General features: G+C 41.7%; 1 protein-coding gene across 2 annotated transcripts; it reads right to left on the bottom strand.

Moving 5' to 3' along the window:
• Positions 1-1,518: 1,518 nt before the first annotated feature.
• Positions 1,519-24,325, bottom strand: LOC101141934 (arf-GAP with GTPase, ANK repeat and PH domain-containing protein 5). 2 transcript variants are annotated; one of them, XM_031015514.3, is made up of 9 exons: positions 23,770-24,325; positions 23,048-23,235; positions 22,610-22,678; positions 20,249-20,317; positions 17,569-17,603; positions 9,919-10,019; positions 7,296-7,331; positions 3,940-3,991; positions 1,519-3,307 (listed from the first exon to the last, which is right to left on the bottom strand). In XM_031015514.3, the coding sequence occupies exons 2-9, from the start codon at positions 23,151-23,153 to the stop codon at positions 1,832-1,834; spliced, it is 1,944 nt and encodes a 647-aa protein (XP_030871374.3). In that variant the 5' UTR covers positions 23,154-23,235; positions 23,770-24,325; the 3' UTR covers positions 1,519-1,831. The 2 variants fall into 2 exon arrangements, with proteins under 2 accessions (XP_030871374.3, XP_018891131.4); XM_019035586.4 differs by lacking the exon at positions 23,770-24,325 and having other exon boundaries at positions 23,048-23,640.
• Positions 24,326-25,065: the final 740 nt, after the last annotated feature.

The following is a 25,065-nucleotide window of genomic DNA, read 5'->3' on the forward strand; positions in this document are numbered from 1 at the left end:
CTCGGTATTTAAACAGCTGCTGTTGCTCTTCATTCTGTAGCTCTACATCAGATTAATGCTCTAGTCCTGTATATCGAAATGATGACTAGAGGCTACCGGCTCTGCTCTTTCTAAGGCACAATAAGCGTAGCCCGTCTACAAAACTCTCCCTTTTCCAATCCAGCTTTCCCTCCTGCATCACCTATCTCTCTACATCTGGAACCATCAGCAGCTGCCTTCATAAGGCACCTCGGTCTGGCATTCGGAAAACCACCCTGTCTTGCCAGAGCCGCTTGGTCTTGGGTAGCAAAAGCTGTATGCAATCTAAATCAAGCTTTCAATCATGAGAAATCACATTCCTTCTTTTCCCTTTGTAATATACTCATGTGTTTTTTCCTTTCTCAGTAAGCAAATTGTACCACCATCTTATTCTGAGATGCTCCTTTTTAAAAGCTGTAGATCACCTTAATGGAAGTGTTTACTGCTGGGAATATTTTCCATGTGCAATGATCTGTAACCCTCTTTTCTTCTTTTTGAGACCGAGTCTCACTCTGTTGCCCAGGCTGGAGTGCAGTGGCACAATCTCTGCTCACTGCAAGCTTTGCCTCCTGAGTTCATGCCATTCTCCTGCCTCAGCCTCCCAAGTAGCTGGGACTACAGGTGCCTGCCACCATGCCCAGCTAATTTTTTTTTTTGAGATGGAGTCTCGCTTGGTCGCCCAGGCTGGAGTGCAGTGGTGTGATCTCAGCTCATTGCAAGCTCCACCTCCTGGGTTCACGCCATTCTCCTGCCTCAGCCTCCCGAGTAGCTGGGACTACAGGTGCCCGCCACCACACCTGGCTTTTTTTTTTTTTTTTGTATTTTTAGCAGAGATGGGGTTTCACCATGTTAGCCAGGATGGTCTTGATCTCCTGACCTTGTGATCCGCCTGCCTCGGCCTCCCAAAGTGCTGGGATTACAGGTGTGAGCCACCACGCCCGGCCATGCCCAGCTAATTTTTTGCATTTTTTAGTAGAGATGGGGTTTCATGATGTTAGCCAGGATGGTCTCGATCTCCTGATCTGGTGATCAGTCCACCTAGGCCTCCCAAACGGCTAGGATTACAGGTGTGAGCCACTGCGCCCAGCCGATCTGTAACCCTCTTATCTCAACTAGCTGACATTATTACTTCACATCCAGTTCAATTTATAAATTAAGAGAGGTGCCATGGGCCGGGCACGGTGGCTCACGCTTGTAATCCCAACACTTTGGGAGGCCGAGGCAGGCGGATCACGAGGTCAGGAGTTCGAGACCATCATGGCTAACACGGTGAAACCACGTCTCTACTAAAAATACAAAAAATTAGCCAGGTGTGGTGGCAGGCACCTGTAGTCCCAGCTACCTGAGAGGCTGAGGCAGGAAAATGGTGTGAATCCGGGAAGCAGAGCTTGCAGTGAGCAGATATCACGCCACTGCACTCCAGCTGGGGTGACAGAGCAAAACATCGTCCAAAAAAAAAATAAAAATAAAAATGAAAAAGAGGTGCCATGTGTACAAAAATCAATGCATATTTATGAACTTTATTTCAAATATATTTTCACACATTTTATCTAAATACATAATACAGAAGCCTGTGTGACTTGGGCAATGTGGCCAGGAGGGCCTGAGACTAACACATCCACCTCGGCAAAAGGACACAAAATATGTCTTATGGTCAGAAAAATCAACATTTTGTGTATTTACTTAGTTTACGAAAAGTACTGAAAATGCTATTATTAGCTGAATTTGTGATTTCCTTTTGAAATTCTGAGTTATCCTTATTTTTCCCATTTTGTTTTTGCACCAAGAAGACTGCAGTCAAATAAAACAGATACTACACGCACTCGTCGGGGCAGCCGTACTGCAGAAGCACGTTAATGCACTCCTGGCTGGAGGCCTGCCGGGCGTAGGTCAGCGCTGTGTTCCCGTGGGCATCTCGGGCCATGACGTCCACCCCGTACCAGATCAGGAGCTGCACCAGGACCACATTCCCCTTGCGGCAGGCCAGATGGAGCGCCGTGCAGCCGTCTCCCTCCCCACAGGTCTCGTTCACCTCCTCACGGGAGCCATGTGCCAGCAGCAGGATGGCTGTCCCCAGGTCCTCATCAGTGGTGGCTTGCAGCAGGCGCTGGCCCAGGGACAGCTCAGCGCAGGGTAGTGGGGCCAGAAAGAGCTTCTCCTCATATTTGGAACGGATCCACCGTTCCTTCTCTTCCCTCGTGGACTTTACTGAGGGTTTTGTCTGCCCCTGGCTGCTCCCTTCCCAGATGCTGTTGGCTAGGTCATTGCCAATAGATAACATAACCTTCCTGAGCTCAACTGGCCAGTCATCCAAGTCCAGAGATCGCACACGGGAAAGGCGGGTGCCCAGACTGCGGTGGATTCCTGAGCATTCAGTACACATGAGGACTCCCAAGTTCAAACTGGCCCACTTAGGATTCTGGGTCTCACAGTCCACACAGTGGGAGTTCCCACGCATGTTTTGGATCGACTGCAGGGCCATGGCCTCGCTCTGGCTGGTCAGCTGGGACTTGCTTTTACTACTCTCGCATGACTGCAGGCTGGCCAGGATCTGGCTCTGGATGGCTTGGACCCAGGCATCCCGCTCCTCATACGTCGTGGCTTCAAAGTGCCACGTTTGGCCAGTGGCAGACACAATCATAAAGTTGTTGGTGCTTTTCTTCTTTAGGTGTTTCTTTTTATTGGCATGAGGAGAAGGGGGCGGGTTGAGCTTGGGGCTGGTGGTGCTGGAGATACTGGGGCTGAAGCATATGGAGTCACCCAGCCCGGTGTCCACGTCCTTGGATAGGCCATTGCTTTTAGAGCTGGAGATGGGTGCGCAGGCCGATGTGGCTAGGGATGGCCACTTTCCCGGGACTTTGATGGTAGATGTCCGAAGGTCAATCTCTTTTTTATGAATATTCTTCATATAATCACCTAAGCTTGAATAATAGGTGAGCATGCCATTGGAACACAGGGTGACATATTTCTTTTTCCATGTCTTCAGCCATTTCCCACTTCGCTTTAAGAGCATGCCCTGTTTAATGGGGATGGCTCTGCCGCTCCCGATGGTGTCAGCATGATTCTCCGGGGCTTTCCTCTCTTTGTCTGGGTCACTCCCTTTCTCAGATGTAAACAGGTTGGACCAGCGCATGGACCGCTTGCAAACGGGCGTGGGTGTGTTTGCAGTGGGAGGAACACTGAACTGAAGGTCCTCCTGGCTGGTGCTGGGAGTCGATGGAATGGAGGAGGAATAGTTATTTAAACTCCCACCTCCATTTCTTTTCTTGGTAATGTGCACGGTGGAAACCTGTGTGGAACAGGAGGAATGGCTTCAAAAATTGGGTAGTGGCTTGCAGGGTCCTATAGACAGCTCACAATTACCTTTTAAAAAGATACATTTTCTGGGCCAGGCATGGTGGCTCACACCTGTAATCACAGCACTTTGGGAGGCCAAGGTGGGTGGATCACGAGGTCAGGGGTTCAAGACCACCCTGGCCAACATGGTGAAACCCTGTCTTTACAAAAAAAAAAAAAAAAAAAAAAAAATAGCTGGGCATGTTGGCACATGCCTGTAATTCCAGTTACTCAGGAGGCTGAGGCAGGAGAATTGCTTGAACAGGGACCTGGGAGGCAGAGCCTGCAGTGAGCCAAGATCGCACAATTGCACTCCAGCCTGGGCTACAGAAAGAGTCCATCAAAAAAAAAAAAAAAAAAAAAGATACATTTTCTGTTGTTTGGATAGTATATTTACTCATACTAGCTCACTAACTAAACAGAGCTGCAAATCAGTTCTCACTCCAGCACATTCTTTTCACAACACTTAAGATGACTAAATGCAACATGAAATGGGGAAGATTTAAAAAAAGATGGCTTTGACTTCAGCATGAAACAGATATGAGTGTACGATGAAAATACAACCTCAATAAAAGTGCCACTTACCGCAAATGAGTGTAACTGTTCATCAAGTGTCCTCAAAGATCTATCTGCGTCTCTATAAAATAAGAAAGCACATTACTTCAAAAACTGTTAATATCTTAGTATAATATTTGTTTAGTAAAATACTGCCTCCTGTGTGCTTTGGTGTTTACTTTACCAAAGCAGTTTTTACGAATTCTTCTCCTGGATCCTGACTTGCAGAGGGTTTCCTGACTTCTTCTTTCTCAGCACATCATGGCCTGTACCGTGAAGTCTTTTATATGATAACCAGTCAGAAATGCCCGTGAGTATTGACTCTCCCTAACAGGCCATGGCAATAAACCAAACATATTTTCACTCTTCTAACCACACATTGAAACACAAGAATGTTCTACAAAGCAGTAGTAGTAAACTTTAATAAATGTAAATGTGATTCAGATTTCCTAGCTTCCTTTCTCTTTAGTTCTCTGTAGTACACTCTCATGATGTATTTATGTACTTTCTGTTGTTTGAATGACAAACTCATCTGCCTTTTTAAGAGGACAGTCTTTGATGAACTTTAAACTTTGTAAAACTAATGCATTGTGCCTATGTACAAACCAGTGGTTCTCCAAATGTGCTCTGTGGACCTCTCGGGATCCCGAAGACCCCTTCCAGAAGGCCTAAGAGGTCATAACTGCTCTTTTTTTTTTTTTTTTTTTTTGTTTTGAGACCAAGTTTTACTCTTGTTGCCCAGGCTGGAGTGCAATGGTGTGATCTCAGCTCATGGCAACCTTCGCCTCCCAGGTTCAAGTGATTCTCCTACCCCAGCCTTCCAAGTAGCAGGGATTACAGGCACCTGCCACCACTCCTGGCTAAGTTTTGTATTTTTAGTAGAGATGTGGTTTCACCATGTTGGCCAGGCTGGTCTTGAACTCCTAACCTCAGGTGATCCGCTTGCCTCGGCCTCCCAAAGTGCTGGGATTACAGGCCTGAGCCACTGTGCCTGGCCAACACTGTTCTGAATCATACTAATTAAACCTGAGAAAGCTGATGAAAAATTTTAAAAATTTGTGAAAGTAATACAAAGTCATTGCCTGCTTTTTCATTGACACTTGCCATGATTATATAAAAGCAAAAGTGGGTACAATGGCTGGTTTCTCAGCATAAATCAAGGCAGTGGTACCAATTACATTAGTAGTCATTCTATTCTTCACTGTCCCCTACAGGTAAAAAACGTAGCCTGAATTTCTTAAGAATGTCTTTGATGAAGCAGTAAAAATTAATGTTGTTAAATCTTGACATGTCTCTAATATTCTGAATAAGTGGAAAGTTAACCAGAAGCACTTTTTTTTTGTTCTTAAAGAATCTGTGATTTAACTGTGAACTGAAAAATCACTTTTTTCACAGAACATCATTTTTATTTAAAAGTACAACTGGGCCAGCGCAGTGGCTCACGCCTGTAAAATCGCAGCACTTTGAGAGGCCAAAGCAGGCAGATGGCTTGAGCTCCTTCAGGAGTTCGGGACCAGCCTAGGCAACATAACGAAACCCTGTCTCTATCAAACATATAAGAAAATTAGCCTGGCGTGGTGCCACACATCTGTGGGCCCAGCTACACAGGAGCCTGAGGTGAGAGGATTGCTTGAGCTGAGATCATGCCAATGAACTCCAGCCAAGTGACAGAGTGAAACTCGGTCTAAAAAACCAGTTCAACTATCATTCTCAAAAATAAATGAAGTGAGAGGTTGTCACTTCAAGGGAAATACGTATTTGTTCCCAATGATAAAATTTAAGCTTTCCTGTGGACTTTGAAAAACTTGTTCCTTCTACTGTAGGCTTGGCAGCTTTTCAATACTTAAAGGCGTGTTAAAGTAAGATTGGTGGTTAAACTAAAAGTGATTTTTGACACAATAAAACATAAACCAATATATTCCAAGTAACAAATGCATGATATTATAAATGCAAGTATGGAGCAAAAGATCCATTTACTGTGCAAGAAAGATCAATGAGTACTCACGGAATAAATTTATTAATATGTAAAATGCCACCGTAACTAATTTAAGAAACCACCACTTGTGAAGTTTTGATTTAGTGTTAACAAATACCCACAACTGTCTGAAAACTTTAAAAATACACCTTCTACCAACTACATATTTGCATGAGGTTAGGTCATCTTATTGCTTCTTTTTTTCTTTTTTTGAGACAGAGTCTCTCTCTGTCACCCAGGCTGGGGTGCAATGGAGAGATCTCAGCTCACTGCAACCTCCACCTCCCAGGCTCAAGCGATTCTCCTGCCTCAGCCTCCCAAGTAACTGGGACTACAGGCATGCACCACCACGCCCAGCCATTTTTTGTACTTTCAGTAGAGGCGGGTTTTACCATGTTGGTCGGGCTGGTCTCAAACTCCTGACCTCAAGTGATCCACCCACCTTGGCCTCCCAAAATGCTGGGATTACAGGTGTGAACCACTGCGCCCCACCAGCTCATTGCTTTTTTTGTTTGTTTGTTTAGACAGAGTCTTGCTCTGTCACCCAGGCTGCAGTGCAATGGCACAATCTCAGCTCTCTGCAACCTCTGCCTCCCAAGTTCAAGTGGTTTTCCTGCCTCAGCCTCCAGAATAGGTGGGACTACAGGTGCGTGCCACCACGCCCAGCTAAGTTTTTGTATTTTTAGTAGAGACGGGGTTTCGCCGTGTTAGCCAGGATGGTCTCGATCTCCTGACCTTGTGATCCGCCTGCCTCAGCCTCCCAAAGTGCTGGGATTACAGGCGTGAGCCACCACAGCCAGCCTCTTATTGCTTCTTTAAAGCAAATTGCAAAGAAAGCTCTAGAGAATCCATTTGTCTCCTATTAAGCTCAACATGAGAGACTTTAAATAATATAAATACATGACACACTTTTTACTCAACCTTTTGTTGTAGAAAAGTTATTTTTCAATGAAAAATTTCTGTTAACAATACTGTTCTCAAGGAATATTTTCTGTTGTTATAACCTGGGTCATGGGTTACTACTGACATCTAGTTGGTAGAGGCCATGAATACTGCTAAACTCTCTGCAATGCACAAGACAGTCCTCACAACAAAGCATTATCTAGCCCATAATATCAACAGTGGTAAGGCTGTGAAATCTGAACTAAAAATAGATTTTGAAAAAATTTCAATTGTATAATTCTACCACACTAAATATCAATATAATCAATATAAACACATACTCTTTGAGATTCTCAATCATTTAAGAATTATGAGAGTCTTAAGGAACAAACAAAATACGAATAATTTGCTTCGATATTTTAGTAGGCACAATACAGCTTATGATGTCTAGAGCTGTGACCTAACACTGAGCTTGATATCTGGCAAAGTAATTAGCTAGAATAACAAGACAGGTTTCTAAAAAGCTCACCTTTGTGTGATATGATGAGGTATCTCCAAGGTCACACTGTGGAAGGAAAAAAAATTCATAACAATAGATGTTATCATTTGTTAGGCCTGAAGACATTTTTTAAAAGGGGGGCAGAGGAAACTCTCCTAGTGGCCCTGAAATTCAAATCTTCTAGTTCAGAACAGTACCATAAGGGCACTTTGTTTTCATTTCTTTGTTTTTTACAAAAATATGAGAATCAAAATGCAAGGGAATATGCCGTTAGAAGACGCGTTTCTGTTGGTGATTACAATATATAAATAATAACAGATTTCCCTGTTATATGCTTTTCTACCCACGAAACCTTTCGTCCCATGCGATTTATTTTATGTATGTATTTATTTTTTGACCCAGAGTCTGTCTCTCTTGCTCAGACTGGACTGCAGTGGTGCCATCTTGACTCCTCACAACCTCCACCACCCAGGTTCAAGCGATTCTCATGCCTCAGCCTCCCAAGAAGCTGGGACTACAAGTTTGTGCCACTATGCCCAGATAATTTTTTTTTTGGCGGGGGCGTGGATGGAGTTTCGCTCTTGTTGCCCAGGCTGGAGTGCAATGGTGTGATCTCGGCTCACCACAACCTCTGCCTCCCGGGTTCAAGAGATTCTCCTGCCTCAGCCTCCCAAGTGGCTGGGATTACAGGCATGTGCCACCACGCCCAGCTAATTTTGTAGAGTGAGGCTCAAAACAACTGAGGGAAGGCAAATCTCAATTCTACAAATAGGTCTACACAATATTAGCACTTTTTAAAAAGCCTGTAACATTAGCATGTAAGATGGATATGTCTATAGTGCTTCAAGTAGTTTTCATCTCTGAAATAATTTTAAAATCACAGAATTTAAAGTTACATGCTGGAAAGGACCAATGACCTTATGTGACATTTAATTCAACACTCGTTTTACAGATCAGGGAAACAGACCTTAAAACTGACTTGCCCAAGGTCCCACCAAATAGGAGCAGTTTCTCGTCCTAAACTCAAATTAAGCAGTGGCTCTCAAACTTTGCTGCACATTAAAATCGCCTGAGAAGCTTTAATATCTGCCTCACCTTCAACATGAGACATTTTAATTTAATTAGTATTGGGTATGGCTTTGGGCATCAAGGTTCTTGGTAAACGTTTCCCAGGTGATTTCAATCAGCAGCAAAGTTTGGAATGATTGAGCTGGGGTGAAAATCAGAATCTTCTGGGATGCTTTTCTTCACAGAAAGATGCCTCACATCCATCCTGATTTTCCTAAAAGGCTTCTCAGTGCCTAGAGATAGAGGGAAAGTGGAGATGGGAAGATACATGTGTTTGCAGACTTGTATTTTGAAAAAAACCTTGCATAAGTGATCTCAGCGAGTTCCACCTATCCCACTGACAACAGTGCACTACTGATTCATGATAAAACATTTTTCAAAATATCTTCTTGAAGCCAATTTCCCCTATTAATTTGTTCAATAACTTTATGTCACCAATAGTGAATACACCAAATGATTATTTCTCAAACTTGCTGGTGGCAAATTAAAACTTACTATACTCTCAAAAGTAGACTTCTAAAAAGTAGAATAATGAGGAAAAAAGCACGAAATTTGTTTCAGCAAAATTAATCTTCAAAGCTGCTTTTGAATTATATGCTAACATATCAAAATCTTTGGAACTCAGAAGCAGCCAGGGACTCTAGTCAAAGTAATTTTTGTGTATGTGTGCTCAAAGATTTAAGAGACTTGGCTGACTACAGACATTTAGTGATTACTCAATAGGTCCCAAAGCTCAGGACTTGAGACAGAGTTTGAGTCCAGTTTTTGTTCGAAACACAATTTCCTCTCAACTATTGTTAAAAGAGAGGGAGGAAAGTGACATTATTATGAGTGTAAACTTGCCACTTTTAATTGAAGTAAAAGTTATTGACAATTGAATTAGCTAAAAAGGCTAGTGCATTTGAAACAAAATTGTTTATAAGCTAGTTATGTTTACAGAATGAAAAGTTAAATTAAAGATAAAGACATTAATATTCTAAATTAGCACTTTCCAAGCTGTATTCTAAAAATCAAGACTAATAACCCAAGGAGATGAGAATAATGTACACTGGACGGCCCCTGTGGAGCTGGTGGTGGTGTTGGTTGTTGTTCCTTTTAAAATAAACTTCATCTCAGGGTGCTCTCAAAGTGCATCTTTGTGGCCCACGAGGTGCTCATGTACAATGGGAGAAATTCAAAGGCAGATACACTGTGGTGCCAGAAGAAGAAAAGCTGTTCCTTCTTCCAAGGATAATGTCCAAAGTAGTGCACACTGATTTAGGCCTATGATGCATTGAAAAACTAAGTTTCCACAAAAAACATTCAATAAAGGGAACCTATCCTTCTCACTGTGTTCCACATTGTCTAAAGGCATAAAGGCATCAAAAAGATACACTGTTTCTGGGATTGCTTCTTTGCTAACTGATTTTTCCTTCCACCACGACGTCTAAGATTAAAAGAGAAACTGATACTTAATATTGAGAATCTGGATATCAATATATGGTTGACTCCAATTTCTTAAACTGATTGCTGAAGAGGACAACCAAATGGCTGAAATAATTTTAGAATAAAGGAATCTGTCCCTCGGCAGCATAGTTGTACTCACAATATTATTGTCATTGTAAGATAATGCTGGCTGGCTGTGCTGTCATCAAGGAATATTGTCGAACACGAGCTGTATTGTTGACTGAAACGCTCGGTAGATACCTGAAGGGGAAGGGAAGTGTAAGTCAAACTTATCAAAGTGTATTATTTTCTCAGTTAAAATGTCAAATGACAAAGCACTAAGATATGTCTTACACTCCATCAACTGCCTGAGTGTGGTATCATGTGCACTCTGTAGAAAACCCATTGGAGGCTCTCAACTTCCAGAGATGGTGTTTAAGATATGGGTTATAAAATGCTGCCCTTAATATGGTACCTGTCATCAAACCTAACAAGGATTTTATGAATTATCGTTAAAAATAATGGGAAAAGTCGGCTTCGCCGGGCGCGGCGGCTCACACCTGTAATCCTAGCACTTTGGGAGGTGGAGGCGGGTGGATCACGAGGTCAAGAGATCGAGACCATCCTGGCTAACATGGTGAAACCCCGTCTTTACTAAAAATACAAAAAATTAGCCAGGCGTGGTAGCAGGCCCCTGTAGTCCCAGCTACTCGAGAGGCTGAAACAGGAGAATGGGGTGAACCCAGGAGGCGGAGCTTGCAGTGAGCCGAGTTTGCGCCACTGCACTCCAGGCCGGGAGACAAAGTGAGACTCCGTCTCAAAAAAAAAAAAAAAAAAAAAAAAAAAAGTTTAAAATAAGATTTCATTTTTTTCTACAGCAATAAAAAGCAGCCGAGAATTTCTATTAATTAATTAATTTATTTATTTATTTATTTATTTATTTTTGAGATGGAGTCTCGCTCTGTCGCCCAGGCTGGAGTGCGGTGGCGCGATCTCAGCTCACTGCAAGCTCCGCCTCCCGGGTTCACGCCATTCTCCTGACTCAGCCTCCTGAGTAGCTGGGACTACAGGTGCCCGCCACCATGCCCGGCTAACTTTTTGTATTTTTAGTAGAGACGGGGTTTCACTGCGTTAGCCAGGATGGTCTCGATCTCCTCACCTCGTGATCTGCCTGCCTCAGCCTCCCAAAGTACTGGGATTACAGGCATGAGCCACGGTGCCCAGCCCTTCTATTATTTATTTACTACGATAAAATGTAATGTACTAAATAATCCTGCTACAAGAGCATTTTATTGCAGTGAATACAAGACTAATGCATTTACTGAATTACTAATCCTAAATGTATTATTTCAGGTGATATTGTTACAAAAGAAGTGTTTCAGATTCAGAGGCTCTGTGTGCCAGGGCTGCTAGGCCACCAACAAGTGAGGAAGCCATAGGTTTCTCTAGTCCTATTTTCTTATGTGGAGGATAAAAAGAGTATCACTTAAATATTCTCTCACACCCTGAAAACAAATGACAGCTTAAAAAATCTAACTTTCACTTCATGTTTAAATAAGACTGCCAAGACATGACTCAAATGAGACTCTCAGAGAATACTTTGCATTCACTTCAAAACTTGATCAATTTCATTCTATAAATCATCTGACCTGCACCTAGCCATTTTCCTGCTCTACCCCTGCTCTCTGCCTAGAATACTGCTTTTCTCTTTCCTCGCTTCCGCAAGCTCGACTCCATCTACCCTCTTGGATCTCTTTGTCGGCAGCCACACCAAAAAATGTATTTTTATACACTAATTAGTTGAATTCACCACTGCTTACAAGATGCTAATTCCTGCAGAGTATTCCCCTCGTGAGAAAGTATGCCTCTCCATAAGAGTAAGGGAGGGCCCTTACTCTTCCTACCTCCAGCTGCTGAGCATAGAGTTTTGAGTAAATCCAAAACTTCGACAAGTGTTTGACAATTCAGTTATCATTTGGAAGGTAAGTCTTACTACATTTAATTACAGCAAAAACACTACTAACAGTTTACTGTTTATAGGTATTATTTAAGGTAGTCACAAAATAGAAACAAATACTCTAACGTCAGTCAGCATAAATGAGAGTATGAAATTTTACAATATTTAACAAGAAATGGAAGGGGTTACTTAGTAGTTTTAAGGTTTAATGACAAAAACTAGAAAATAATCGTACCTAGTAATTTAGTAAGTCAAAACCAAAGCCTTACCATCAAAGGTGCAGTACCCATTGGATGCGGATGCCCACGCACTGACTTCTTCTGCTGTACCTGCTGCCTCTCATTTTAACCCATTAAAAATACTAAAGTTGTTTTCCTTGTAGACATCTTTCACCTCCTTGGTTAGGTCTATTCCGAAGTATTTTATTTTATTTTAGTTTATTTTTGCAGCTATCAGAAAAGGGGTTGAGTTCTTGGTTTGATTCTAAGCTTGGTCGCTTCTGGGGTCTAACAGAGCTACTGATTTGTGTACATTAGTTTTGTCTCCTGAAACTTTGCTGAATTCATTTATCGGTTCTAGGAGCTTTTTGGAGGAGTCTTTAGGGTTTCCTAGGTATATGATCATATCATCATCAAACAGCAACAGTTTGACTTCCTCTTTACTGATCTGCATGCCTTTTATTGTTTTCTCTTGTGTGATTGCTCTGGCTAGGCCTTCCAGTAGTATGTTGAATACAAGTGGTGAGAGTGGGCATCCTTGTCTTGTTCCAGTTCTCGGGGGGAATGCTTTCAACTTTTCCCCCTTTCAGTATTATGTTGGTTGTGGGTTTGTCATAGATGGCTTTTATTACATTGAGCTATGACCCTTGTATGCTAATTTTGCTGAGGGTTTTAATCATAAAAGGATGCTGCCTTTTGTCAAAGGCTTTTTCTGCATCTGTTAAGATGATCGTGTGATTTTTTGTTTTTAATTCTGTTTATGTGGTATATCACATTTATTGACTTGTGTATGTTAATCCATCCCTGCATCCCTGGTATGAAACCCATTTGATCATGGTGGATTATCTTTTTTTTTTTTCTGAGATGGAGTCTCGCTCTGTTGCCCAGGCTGGAGTATGCAGTGCGGTGATCTTGGCTCACTGCAACCTCTGCCTCCGAGGTTCAAGCGATTCTCCTGCCTCAGCCACCTGAGTAGATGGGATTACAGGTGAGCACCACCACGCCCGGCTAACTTTTGTATTTTTAGTAGAGATGGGGTTTCACCATGTTGGCCAGGCTGGTCTCGAACTCCTGACCTCATGATCTGTCCGCCTCAGCCTCCCAAAGTGCTGGGATTACAGGTGTGAGCCACCGTGCCTGGCTGGATTATCTTTTTGATATGCCGTTGGGAACTACAAAACGTTGCTGAATGAAGTCATGGACACAAACAAATGGAAAGACACCCCATGCTCATGAATGGGTAGAATGAATATTGTGAAAATGACCATACTGCCAAAAGCAATCTACAAATTCAATGCAACTCCCATCAAAATACCACCATCCTTCTTCACAGAACTAGAAAAAACAATCCTGAAATTTATATGGACCAAACAAGAACCGGCATAGCCAAAACAAAACTAAGCAAAAACAACAAATCTGGAGGCATGACATTACCTGATTTCAAACTATACTATAAGGCATAGTCGCCAAAATAGCACGGTACTGATATAAAAATAGGCACATACACCAATGGAACAGAATAGAGAACCCAGAAATAAACTCAAATACCTATAGCCAACTGATTTTCAACAAAGCCACCTAAAACATAAAGTGAAGAAAGTAAACCCTATTCAACAAATGGTGCTGGGATAATTGGCAAGCCACATGCGGGAGAATGAAACTGGATCCTCAACTCTCACCTTACACAAAAATCAACTCAAGATGGATCAAGGACATAAATCTATGACCTGAAACCATAAAAGTTCTAGAAGATAACATTGGAAAAACCCGTCTAGACACTGGTTTAGGCAAAGACTTCATGACCAAGAACACAAAAGCAAATGCAACAGAAACAAATAGGTGAGACTTAACTAAAGAGCTTCTGCACAGGAAAAGGAACAATCAGCAGAGTACACAGACAACCACAGAGTGGGAGGAAATCTTCACAGTCTATACATCTGACAAAGGGCTATTATCCAGACTCTATGAGGAACTCAAACAAATTACAATTACAAAAATATGGAACCAGCCCAAATGCCCATCAATCAATGAGCGGATAAAGAAACTGTGATATACATACATACATATATATATATATGAGGAATACCACCTCAGCCATAATAAGGAATAAATTCATGGCATTCCCAGCAACCTGGATGGAAGTAAGACTATTATTCTAAGTGAAATAACTCAGCATGGAAAACCAAATATCATGTTCTCTTTCATACGTGGGAGCTAAGCTATGAGGATGCAAAGCCATAAGAATGATACAATGGACTTTGGGGACTTGGGGGAAAGGCTGGGAGGAGGGTGAGGGATAAAAGACTACAAATTGGGTTCAGCGGACACTGCTCAGGTGATGGGTGCACCTAAATCTCACAAATCATCACTAAAGAACTTAGTCATGTCACCAAATGCCACCTGTTCCCCCAGAAACCTATGGAAATAATAAATAAATAAATAAAGTACAGCATTTTTCTCAGCAAACACAAAATAAAACAAAGACTAAAGTTCATATTTTTCACTCTCCTTTTGGGCAGGACAAATTTTAGATATGTTTTTAAAGAATTAGTAACTTTTTTCCTTTTTCCAAGACAGGGTCTCCCTTTGTTGCCCAGGCTGGAGTGCAGTGGTGCAATTATAGTTAACTGCAGCCTCAAACTCCTGAGCTCAGGCGATCCTCTGCCTCAGCCTCCTGAGTAGGTAATACGAAAGGCGCATGCCACCAGGCCTGGCTAATTTGTTATTTAACCTTTTTGTAGACATGAGGTCTTGCTATGTTGACCAGGCTAAAAATGAACAAATCTTAATTAACTTAAATATTTCTAACACTTTGGGCATTCAGGAAAACAGCTCCATCTATGTTGTGAAGTAATGGGAAGTATATGGCAGTGGATAAACTTTGAATGAAAATATTAAACAAGGCCTTAGGAGAAAAGTGTAATATGCTTATTATAGATACATTAATTTAAAAAATTATCTGGCTTAACATCATTAATTATACTCAAATTAGACTTTGATTTAAACATAGGTCCTAAATTTGGATTAAATATAATAGATTGACCACAAATTTATTTCGTCTCCCTCCGGAAGCCTCATCAGTCATAAAATAAAGGTTACACCCATGACCAGCACAGAAGGTTGACAGAGATAATTTTTAATAAATGCTGAGACATAAAAAGTAGATAAAGGAGTAGTAAATAACACAGAAACACAACTTTGGTGCCTACAGAAAGTGACTGGAACAGAAGCGAGCCAGTTTGTCTTGCAGAACTAAAGGCAGGTTGTGAACTTACAGGCAAATGGCACTTTGGAAAGTAGGGTAAAATGTAAAAAAAAAAGCCAGCAAGGTCAGTTGCAAATCTCTAACTAGAGCCCCAAGTCCACCTGTCCTTCCATCTGACAAGAAACTTAGATGTGTGTTCCCTGGATATATCAAACCTGAGAATTTCTGGCTCAGAGATACCATGGCTTAAACCTGAGATATAAAGAAAACTGTACACCAAAAATGGAACTCCAACTTTCTTCGCTAACTCTGCTTTTCCTTTCCAGGCCTGCTTTTCCTTTCCAGGCAGAAAATTGGGAGATCTTTCTCAGAAGAAACTGAAATGTTGAAATGTCTTCAATAAAGATCCCCAGATAATACACTGAGGTCTCCCAAATGAAAAGCTAGTCAGGCTTCTAAGGCCTCACACTGAGTGCTATCAGTTAACAGAAATCCTGCTTCCAAATAAAGCAGGCCAGGGACCACCACACATTGGAGGGAAGCCTCCAAGAAAAGAGATCAAAACAATAGAAACAAGGAATTGATAGGACCAGTCAAAATCAGGAGCAAAACTTTTAAAAAAAGTCTTAAAACACTCTCAAAAAATATAAAATTCAATAGAAATAGTAGAGGATAAAGTCACAGAATATCCCAGAACTAGAATAAAAAGACAAACTGAAAAAAATAGAAGGGGAAAAATTAAAAATCAATGCAGGCGTACTGGTCTAAGCAGCCTAGCATCTGAATAACAAGACTATCAGTAAAAAAGGAACAGAGAAAATAAAAAAAAGTTCTCAAGAAGAGATAGTCTGCAGGTTTAGTAGCCTCAATAAAATGAAAAGATCCCCAACAAGCTGTTATAAAATTTCAGAACCTTAGAGAGAGAGATTCTAAAAAGCTTCCGCAGATAACTAAAACCTGGTTGTAAATAACGTATCACACGCTGGCAATAGATTCAAGGACAACACTGTAATAAGAGCACAACTGCAAAATGTCTTCAGAACCATACAATTTAGATTCAACCTAGAGGTGTACTCTCTATCAAAGAGGAGGGATTTTAACATCTCCACCCAGGAAAATGTGTTCAAGTACAACTAGAGACGATAACAGGACAGAAGGAAACACAGAATCTAGGACTCAGGCGATCCCACACAAGACAGCAGTTACGTGAGATCCCAAAAGACTTTAAGGAGTTAGCCCAGAAAAGCAGACATCGAGCATATCTAGGGAAACCCAAGCTATATTGAACTAGGATGACAAAAGGCCAAAGAAAGCTGCCCCCCACACAAACATAAAAAGGAACAGATGTGTTTTTGCAGATGGAAAATATCTTTGAAAGGCATGTGATAAATGCTACAATACTTGGGGGGAAAACAGCTCTCAGAAAATAGGCAAATGAATATAGTCAGAAAATTAGCTTCATGCTAAAAAATAATGGATGTGAAAGCAAACAGAGCACCCAGAGGCTACTTAACGATATTTGGATAGATAAACTAACGTAGGCTAGGAAAAAAGAAGATCCAGGAGAATTGCAGAAGTGCTCAGATTTCAGAACTGTTTCAGAGACAGGATGAAGGACATGGAATGCAGAGGCACAGTGAAAACACCATATGACTTAGCAGTGAATAATATTCGCAGAGTCATAATCATGTAAATATTACTGATTTAATTAAAAAGTGTGCTACAATTGGAAGAAACACAGGGAGAAACATAAGATCATGGTGTAGCGGGGAAGGTATGCTTTTACCTGCTGTGATAGAAAGTCAATAGACAGTGCTGGCAATTAACTTAGCTATTCTATTTTTGTTCTTTCATTAAAAATAAGATTAAATATTTAAGGCACGTTTTTTTTTTTTTTTGAGACAGAGTTTCGCTCTGTCGCCCAGGCTGGAGTGCAATGGCGTGATCTTGGCTCACTGCAACCTCCGCCTCCTGGGTTCAAGTGATTCTCCTGCCTCAGCCTCCTGAGTAGCTGAGATTACAGGCATGCACCACCACGCCCGGCTACTTTTGTATTTTTAGTAGATACAGAATTTCATCATGTTGGTCAGGGTTGTCTCAAACTCCTGTCCTCAGATGATCAGCCTGCCTCGGCCTCCTAAAGTGCTGTGATTACAGACGTTAGCCACCATGCCCAGCCTTAAGGCAGATCTTTTGAACCAGACTATTGAAATTTAACTTAAATGTCAAAAATCTTTAAAAGGTGGACACGCTAAGCTAAACACTTTTCTGGATAAATTTAATACTCAGGAAAATAGAAGAGATTTAGAAAATCCACAAAAAGAGGTCCATGCTACCACCACCAGGTCCACATCGTAATTTAAAGAAATCAAGAGAGACATCCTTTTATGTCGAACTATCAATTTCTTAACTATTTGAGTGTTTACTTACATGGTTTGTAGAGTTGCTTCTTCTTATTTCTACAACTAAGAATAAAAAAAAAAACTGGTCACTTCTGATACAAATACCATAAAATAAAAGTAGTTGTTAACATCTTACTGATTACTCCTATGTAAAATGAGACAAAATTCCATTTAAAAAAATAATTTTCAATAATTTATAATTTAAATTATCTGGCATGATTAATTTCATAAGTCAAATCTAAAAACTTAGTTTTTCATTTAGTTTACTTTTTGTTTCTATTACATATAAATGAAAGAATCCTCATGTACAAAAGAAAAGGGCAAAAAAATTAGGCCAGATGAAAAATTTAGCTAATAAAAAGTTTAACTGTAGCATATATGAGCCATGATCCATTAGTATTCTCTCATTCTGCATTTACACATAGCTTACTTTAATTATCAGACTCTAAGAGCTAGCAGCTCTAAGAACTACTTCCTGACCAGACACCTATCTCTAGATGCAACAGAATCCCTGTAAGCATCTTGAACCACACTTAGTGGTTATCTACTAATATGTCACTAAAAACAAAACAAAATTAAAAAACGGTCTTTACACAACTGGAAAGTAACCTATCTTAAATTTTTTTTTTTTTGAGATGGAGTCTCACTCTGTCACCTAGGCTCGAGTGCAGTGGCGGGATCTCAGCTCACTGCAACCTCTGCCTCCCAGGTTCAAGCAATTCTTCAGCCTTAGCCTCCTGACTAGCTGGGACCACAGGCACGTGCCACCATGCCTAGCTATTTTTTTTTTTTTGTATTTTTAGTAGAGAGAGAGTTACACTGTGTTAGGCAGGATGGTCTTGATCTCCTAACCTCGTGATCCACCCACCTCAGCCTCCCAAAGAGCTGGGATTACAGGTGTAAGCCACAGAGCCTGGCCTAAATTTTGATGTTAAAATGAGTATACAAACCTAATCGGACATGGTGTCTGCAGCACAAAAAATCATTTTTTTTTTTTTCCCTAAAAAGAGGCCAGAATAATAAAAGCCCCAACAGGGACTTGGGCCATGCTTTGTTTCCTACACTGCCTCTGCCTCTGATGCTGGAAGGGCCTTGTAGGCAAAAGTTCCTACCACTGAAGAGTGAGGGACATGGAATAGCTTTTCTTTCACTGCTTCCATGCTGTCTAGGTGTGAGAAGCCCATGGCTCTGGAAGGAACTGGGAAATACAATTCTGATATGTTTTGGATATGTTGCCCCTCCAAGCCTCATGTTAACATGTGACCCTTAATGTTGGAGACAGGGCCTAGTGGGAGGTGTTTGGGTAATGGCAGTGGATTCCTTATGAATGGCTTGGTCCCATCCCCATGGTAATAAGCAAATTCTCATTATGGTAATTTAAAAGACTGTGGTACTGGCCAGGTGCGGTGGCTGAAGCCTGCAATCCCAGCACTTTGGGAGGCTGAAGCGGGTAGATCACTTGAGGTCAGGAGTTTCAGACCAGCCTGGCCAACATGGTGAAACCCTGTCTCTACCAAAAATACAGAAATTAGCCAGGTGTTATGGTGCCCACCTATAGTCCCAACTACTCGGGAGGCTGAGGCAGGAGAATTGCTGGAACCTGGGAGATGGAGGTTGTAGTGAGCCAAGATCGTGCCATTGCACTCCAGCCTGGGCAACAGAGTGAGACTCCATTTCAAAAAAAAAAAAAAAAAAAGAGTGTGGTACTTTCCCCCTTCCCCTCTCTCCTCCCTCTTTCACCGTGTGGAACCACCTGCTTCCCCTTTGCCTTTTATCATGATTGTAAGTTTGCTGAGGCCCTCACCAGAAGCAGATGTTAAAGCCATGTTTGTACAGCCTGAAAATCTTTGAGCCAATTAAACCTCTTTTTGTTATAAATTACCCAGCCTTAGGTATCTCTTTATAGTAATGTAAAAAATGAAGACAAATTCTAACCAGAAATAACTGACTCAAGATGGGCAAAGTCTACTCAAACTATAAAAACAAAGGTTACAAACTCCCGTGTTTTACTGTGCTGCATTACTTCGCATATTATTATAGAACCCTCACTTGTATTCTTGCCGTTTAAGTCAACTGGAAAACTTGGCTGTGTATGGCTTGTTGGCAAATAAATGAGGATTTAACATAACATTAAGGGAAATAAGCAGGAGTAGGGCATGTTTAAATTTACATTACATCAAATGAAAAAGTTAATAACCTAAAACTTTTGAGTAGCGTGAACTTGGATGTGGTAAATGAATGTGGTCAGAGGACTGAGTAAGAGGAGGCCCAAATCACAGATTCAATCCCTGATGATAAACAACTATGTTTTCTAATTTGTTTAAATGAAAACCAAGCTGAAGCCTAAGTTCTATCATTCATCTTTAAAATGTACTTTTTGGAGCAAGGGAAAAGGGATTATAAATAAAGATAAATCCATTAATTATAAATAAAGATAAATCCAAGAATTATAAAGAGAAATCCATGACTCCTCCATCACATGACAAATTAATTGTGTTGATAAAAAGACGGCAAAATGTATAGACAAAAAGGTTACACGTTTTCACTAACATCATAACAACTAAAGGAAAGTATATCACATATTAAAATAAGACAAGTGAACATGTGAAACATTTAAACCAATATGAGTTTTTCTAAATACTTTCTATAACCTGATCAAACAAGAGCTTTTATTCTTTCTCTTGGCGGAAAAAACAATGTCGTCTCACCATCTGTTTGAGAGTTCCTCTGGAATATTGTGCTTGCCTCTGGATTGGCAGAAGGGTTAAACTCCAAAGCTATATGCACAGAGGAAGAAAAGAAAAAAAGATGTAATCATTGATAAAAATCTATCAACTCATTTATTTGACTGCTGCAGTTGGGCTATTTCACTATCTCTACTTTGATTCTTATCCATTGAAATGAATGTATAGACATAAGATAGAGCCAGGCAAGATGGCACATGCTTGTAGTCCCAGCTACTCAGGAGGCTGAGATGGGAGAATCACTTGAACCCAGGTCAGGAAGTTGAGGCCAGCATGAGTAACATAATGACACCCTCCTTTATTTAAAAAAAAAAAAAAAATGAAGAGGTAAATTTTGGCTTTGAGTTGTGTAAAATCAACTTTGCATAAAATAAATCAAGATGGCAGTAAGTTTTAAAAGACAGGTCTATTTTACAGGCAAAATATAAGATGTATTCTAGAGTTTTTAAAATTTTTAAAAAGTAAATTCGTCATATCTGTCACTTCCATTTCATTCTGAGGACACAGAACCTTAGTTCTCTTGAGTAGCTGTCTTCCATAGTCATGTGATATCTCTAAGTTTTCATTTCTTCATTAGCAATACATAGGGAGAACATACACAGGCCTTATTTGTATTGGAAAGGGCCAAGTGAGACATACATAAACTGTGTTGTAATCCTAAAGAATGACAATAAAGAGCCATTTTTGGGCTCTCATCCAACACTACCCATCTACTAACTGCTGTGTAACATCCATCAGGCTTTCCTAACATCACCAAGCAGAGTATAAGTTTACACAAGTACTTACATGCTTTGTGTATAAAGGTACAATCAATTAATTCACATAACACATTTGTTTATTCTAAAGCAATCTTTAAATATCTTGAAATGTGAAGACAGTACTTCCAAGTTACAAAGTCACACTCATAATGAGTCTTAATTATCCTACCTCTTTAAAAATTAAGAGCCCAACCAAAGTTTAAATAGAAGAGCTATAAGACATTTCCTCTACAGTAATGAAATCTCTGGCATTTAAATGAAACCAATAAGCCAACTGGATTTAATATGTTTATGATGCAATGTTTTCTATTTTGAAAATTTCAGTTTTTATTCAAGAACCATATTATTACCCAGAATTACTTTTACTTAGATTCATCTCTTTGCAAAATTTTAGAGGCAAACCAACTAATTGTTTTCTCTTTTCTACCGGCTCCCATCCCCTGCCTCTGCCAGCAGCGTAGAGACTAAAAAACTCCAACTTTCTTTCCTTTTTTTTTTGTGAGACGAAGTCTCGCTCTGTCACCCAGGCTGGAGTGCATTGGCGTGATCTCTGCTCACTGCAACCTCCACCTCCCAGGTCCAAGCAATTCTCCTGCCTCAGCCTTGTGAGTAGCTGGAACTACAGTCATGCGCCACTACGCCCAGCTAATTTTTGTATTTTTTTTTTAGTAGAGACAGCGTTTCACCATGTTGGCCAGGCTGGTCTCGAACTCCTGACCTCAGGTGATCCGCCTGCCATGGCCTCCCAAAGTGCTGGGATTACAGGCGTGAGCCACCAAGCCCAGCCAAAACTGTAACTTTCTTATCTTTGAACAAGATGCTATTGTCAGGAGGGGAAGGGACAAAGGGGGAGCCACGGCAACAAACGCTCTTACAGGGAAGGTCTGACATTTTAACCTGCAATCTTTATATTACACATTAAAAGTCTACATTGACGTTTCATGTCTTTTGAAAGTTTTGACCATGAACCAATCCCCACCTCTCTTTTAGAACAAGGAGGTAAATAAAGTCTGTTAAGTCACCAGAATAAATCTGGAGACACATTTTCTGTTAAAGTAAGAATTTTAAAGTAATTAGAGCCTCATAGGTAAACTCCTTTGAGAAACCCCAAACACACACACACAACCATTTTTCTGCAGCCCCAGCTGTGACATTTCACACCTTTCACAATTATTTTAAGCACTCTCCTTTTTTCTTTTTCCTTCTGTGTTCAAATTACAGTTAGAAGAAACTAAGCAGCTTCTATCAAGGTGACTTAAAGCAGCCCATTAAGAATACTATATAGCCTCTCCCGTGGCAACTTCCATTCTGATTTTAAATAAGAAATCCCCAAATATTTGAATAGGAACTGTCCTGAGATTTGGCTACTTTAACAAAGGAAACAATTAGGCACTTACCTGGTTCCTTCACTTAGGTACCATCTGGATAGGTACAAAGAAAAAATAAGATGGGTACTGAAAAGTTGGGATATTTGAGTTTTTATTGAGAAAAGGAAGAGAATAGCTCAAAGAAGCCTAAACAAAGTCCCACAGGATAATAAACAGAGCTACAGACACTGTTGTCTCACCATCGGTTTGAGAGTTCCTCTGGAATATTGTGCTTGACTCTGGATTGGCAGAAAGGTTAAACTCCAAAGCTATATGTATAGAGGGAGAAAAGAAAAAAGATGTAATCATTTATAAAAATTTATCAACTCATTTATTCAACTGCTGCTTATTCGACAAGAGCCATAAATAAATGGTCCCATGCCAGCCTGGGAGAATGAGATGAGAGAGCAAGAACTGGGCGATTGGGAGGGGAGGTGAAAAGAAACTGACTGGACTCGGTGGGGAAAGACTAAGGGGTGGGAATTCAAGGCAGAGCCAGCTTTTGTTCCTGGCCAGCCCCCGGGAAAGCTGGCTACAAGCAGAAAGGAGGTCGAAGTGGGGGATGCCTCAAAGGGAACCTTGGGGACAGCAGCAGCCAGAGGCAAGCCGAGGGTAGATGGCACCTATCACCTCCTTACCTTCAGGCATCTCCCGGTCACGAATGTGGTGCATGTGGAGGTCCTCACCAACTTCAACAGTCACCTCAGCAGGCTGTACAGCAGCAGCCATGGGCGCTCCTGCCATCCTGTCCCCAGCTCCTGCCTCATAGATCTCAGATTCAGAGGGACACACCGACCCCTGCTGCTGGTCAAACTCGAGGCTGACGCTAGGGTGCACACGACAGGTCAGTATGTTCCCCATGGGGCGCCTCTACTGTCTGCCACCACCTGTGCCTCTGCTCACAGCTTTGGCCACGCACTTCCGCTGTCCTAGGCCGAGGCTATGCTGCACTTGCAGAGATGGTCTTCCAGCTCCTCGCCTGCCCACCTCACAGCGCGGCCCCGGGCACCAGCCCTGGCCCCGGCCCCGGCTAGGGCTGCGGGCCAAGGCCCGCACCCTGCCGCCTCCCCTGAGTTGACTTGTCTGGGAGGGTGAAGACCAGCCGGCTTATTTAATAGGTTGTGAACTCAACAAGCGCTGAGAGACACAACAACTGCCTGAAGAGAGAACAGACGGAGCTCCTCCTCCTTCTGTAGTCACCTACAGACTGAAGCCCACTGGCCCAGGTGGGACCCCAGGCATGTGGCACACAATGCCCCACCCCACACTTCACAGTGCCCTCCCCGACAGCTCACAGTGCCCCACCCTGCCTGCCACCCCTCCCCAACAGCTCAGAATGCCCCTGCCTTGGCTGCCCCACCCTGTGGCTTATGATGCTGCTGCTCTCCTGGCCCCTCGTGCAGTGCCAGTGGGACTAAGGTTTTCATTCATCACCAGCTTCCTGAGATTTTAGTCCTAAGAAAAGCACAGGGTAGTTCATTACTTGAAGCCATCTTCCTCTATGAGTTCTATACAAAGCCTCAGTAGAGTGGGTCCCATTAGCAACCAAGTTGAACAACTTTTATTTGCTGACTGAATATAGATACACCTGAATTGTTGACTGCTTTTGTAACTAAATACTCCTCTCCTGTCTTCCAATGAGTGGTCATTTTTGTCCGCAACTTGACCACAGCAATCCCTGGGGCCCTAGCTCTGCTCTCAATAAAGAGTTATGGCTGTGTGTCTTGAATGACACCTTAGGACCCATCCTGCCTCCACCTCCTTCTCCATAAAATAGAAACCTAACTTGTCCCTCCAAGCTCTGAAATGCTGAAACTTACCAACTCCCTTTTCTCCCCGCTATTTCTTCCTTCCATGGCAGGGACTTTTAGGTTTTCTTTCTTTTACTAACAAGGCACTAAGCATGATTTTCTCATACAAAATCGAGAGCCATACAGTGAGTTCAATAAAGATGAATACTCAACATCTGGCAAGTAGTGTGTGCCTGACACCGTGCTATGCTCATTTAACCCTCAGAAACAATGTCATGTTACAGATTTTACTGAAGGAGTTGAGATGGAGAAGGTAAGTAACCTCCCCAAGGTCACATGACTGCTAAGGGTGGGGCCACAGTTTGATCCCAGGTAGTCTGAATTCCCCAATTCCTGAAGCATGATTATCGGAAAGCACATTAGTCTGTTTCACACTGATATAAAGAAATACCTGAGGTTGGATAATTTATAAAGGAAACAGGTTTAATTGATTAACAGTTTTGCATGGCTGGGTAGGCCTCAGGAAACTTACAATCATGGCAGAAGGGGAAGTCCTTCAGGAAACTTACAATCATGGCAGAAGGGGAACCAGGTCCGACTTACATGGTGGCCGCACAGAGAGTGTGAGCATGTGAAGGAGCAACTGTCAAACATGTATAAAACCATCAGTTCTCAGCTGGGCTCGGTGGCTCACACTTGTAACCCTGGTGCTTTGGGAGGCCAAAGCAGGTGGATCAACTGAGGTCAGAAGTTCGAGACCAGCCTAGTTAACATAGTGAAATCCCATCTCTACTAAAAATACAAAAATTAGCTGGGTGTGGTGGCGCATGCCCGTAATCCCAACTACTCAGGAGGCTGAGGCAGGAGAATCACTGGAACCTAGGAGGCAGAGGCTGCAGTGAGCC

This window comes from Gorilla gorilla, chromosome 8, assembly GCF_029281585.2.
Source record: "Gorilla gorilla gorilla isolate KB3781 chromosome 8, NHGRI_mGorGor1-v2.1_pri, whole genome shotgun sequence".
NCBI lineage: Eukaryota > Metazoa > Chordata > Mammalia > Primates > Hominidae > Gorilla > Gorilla gorilla.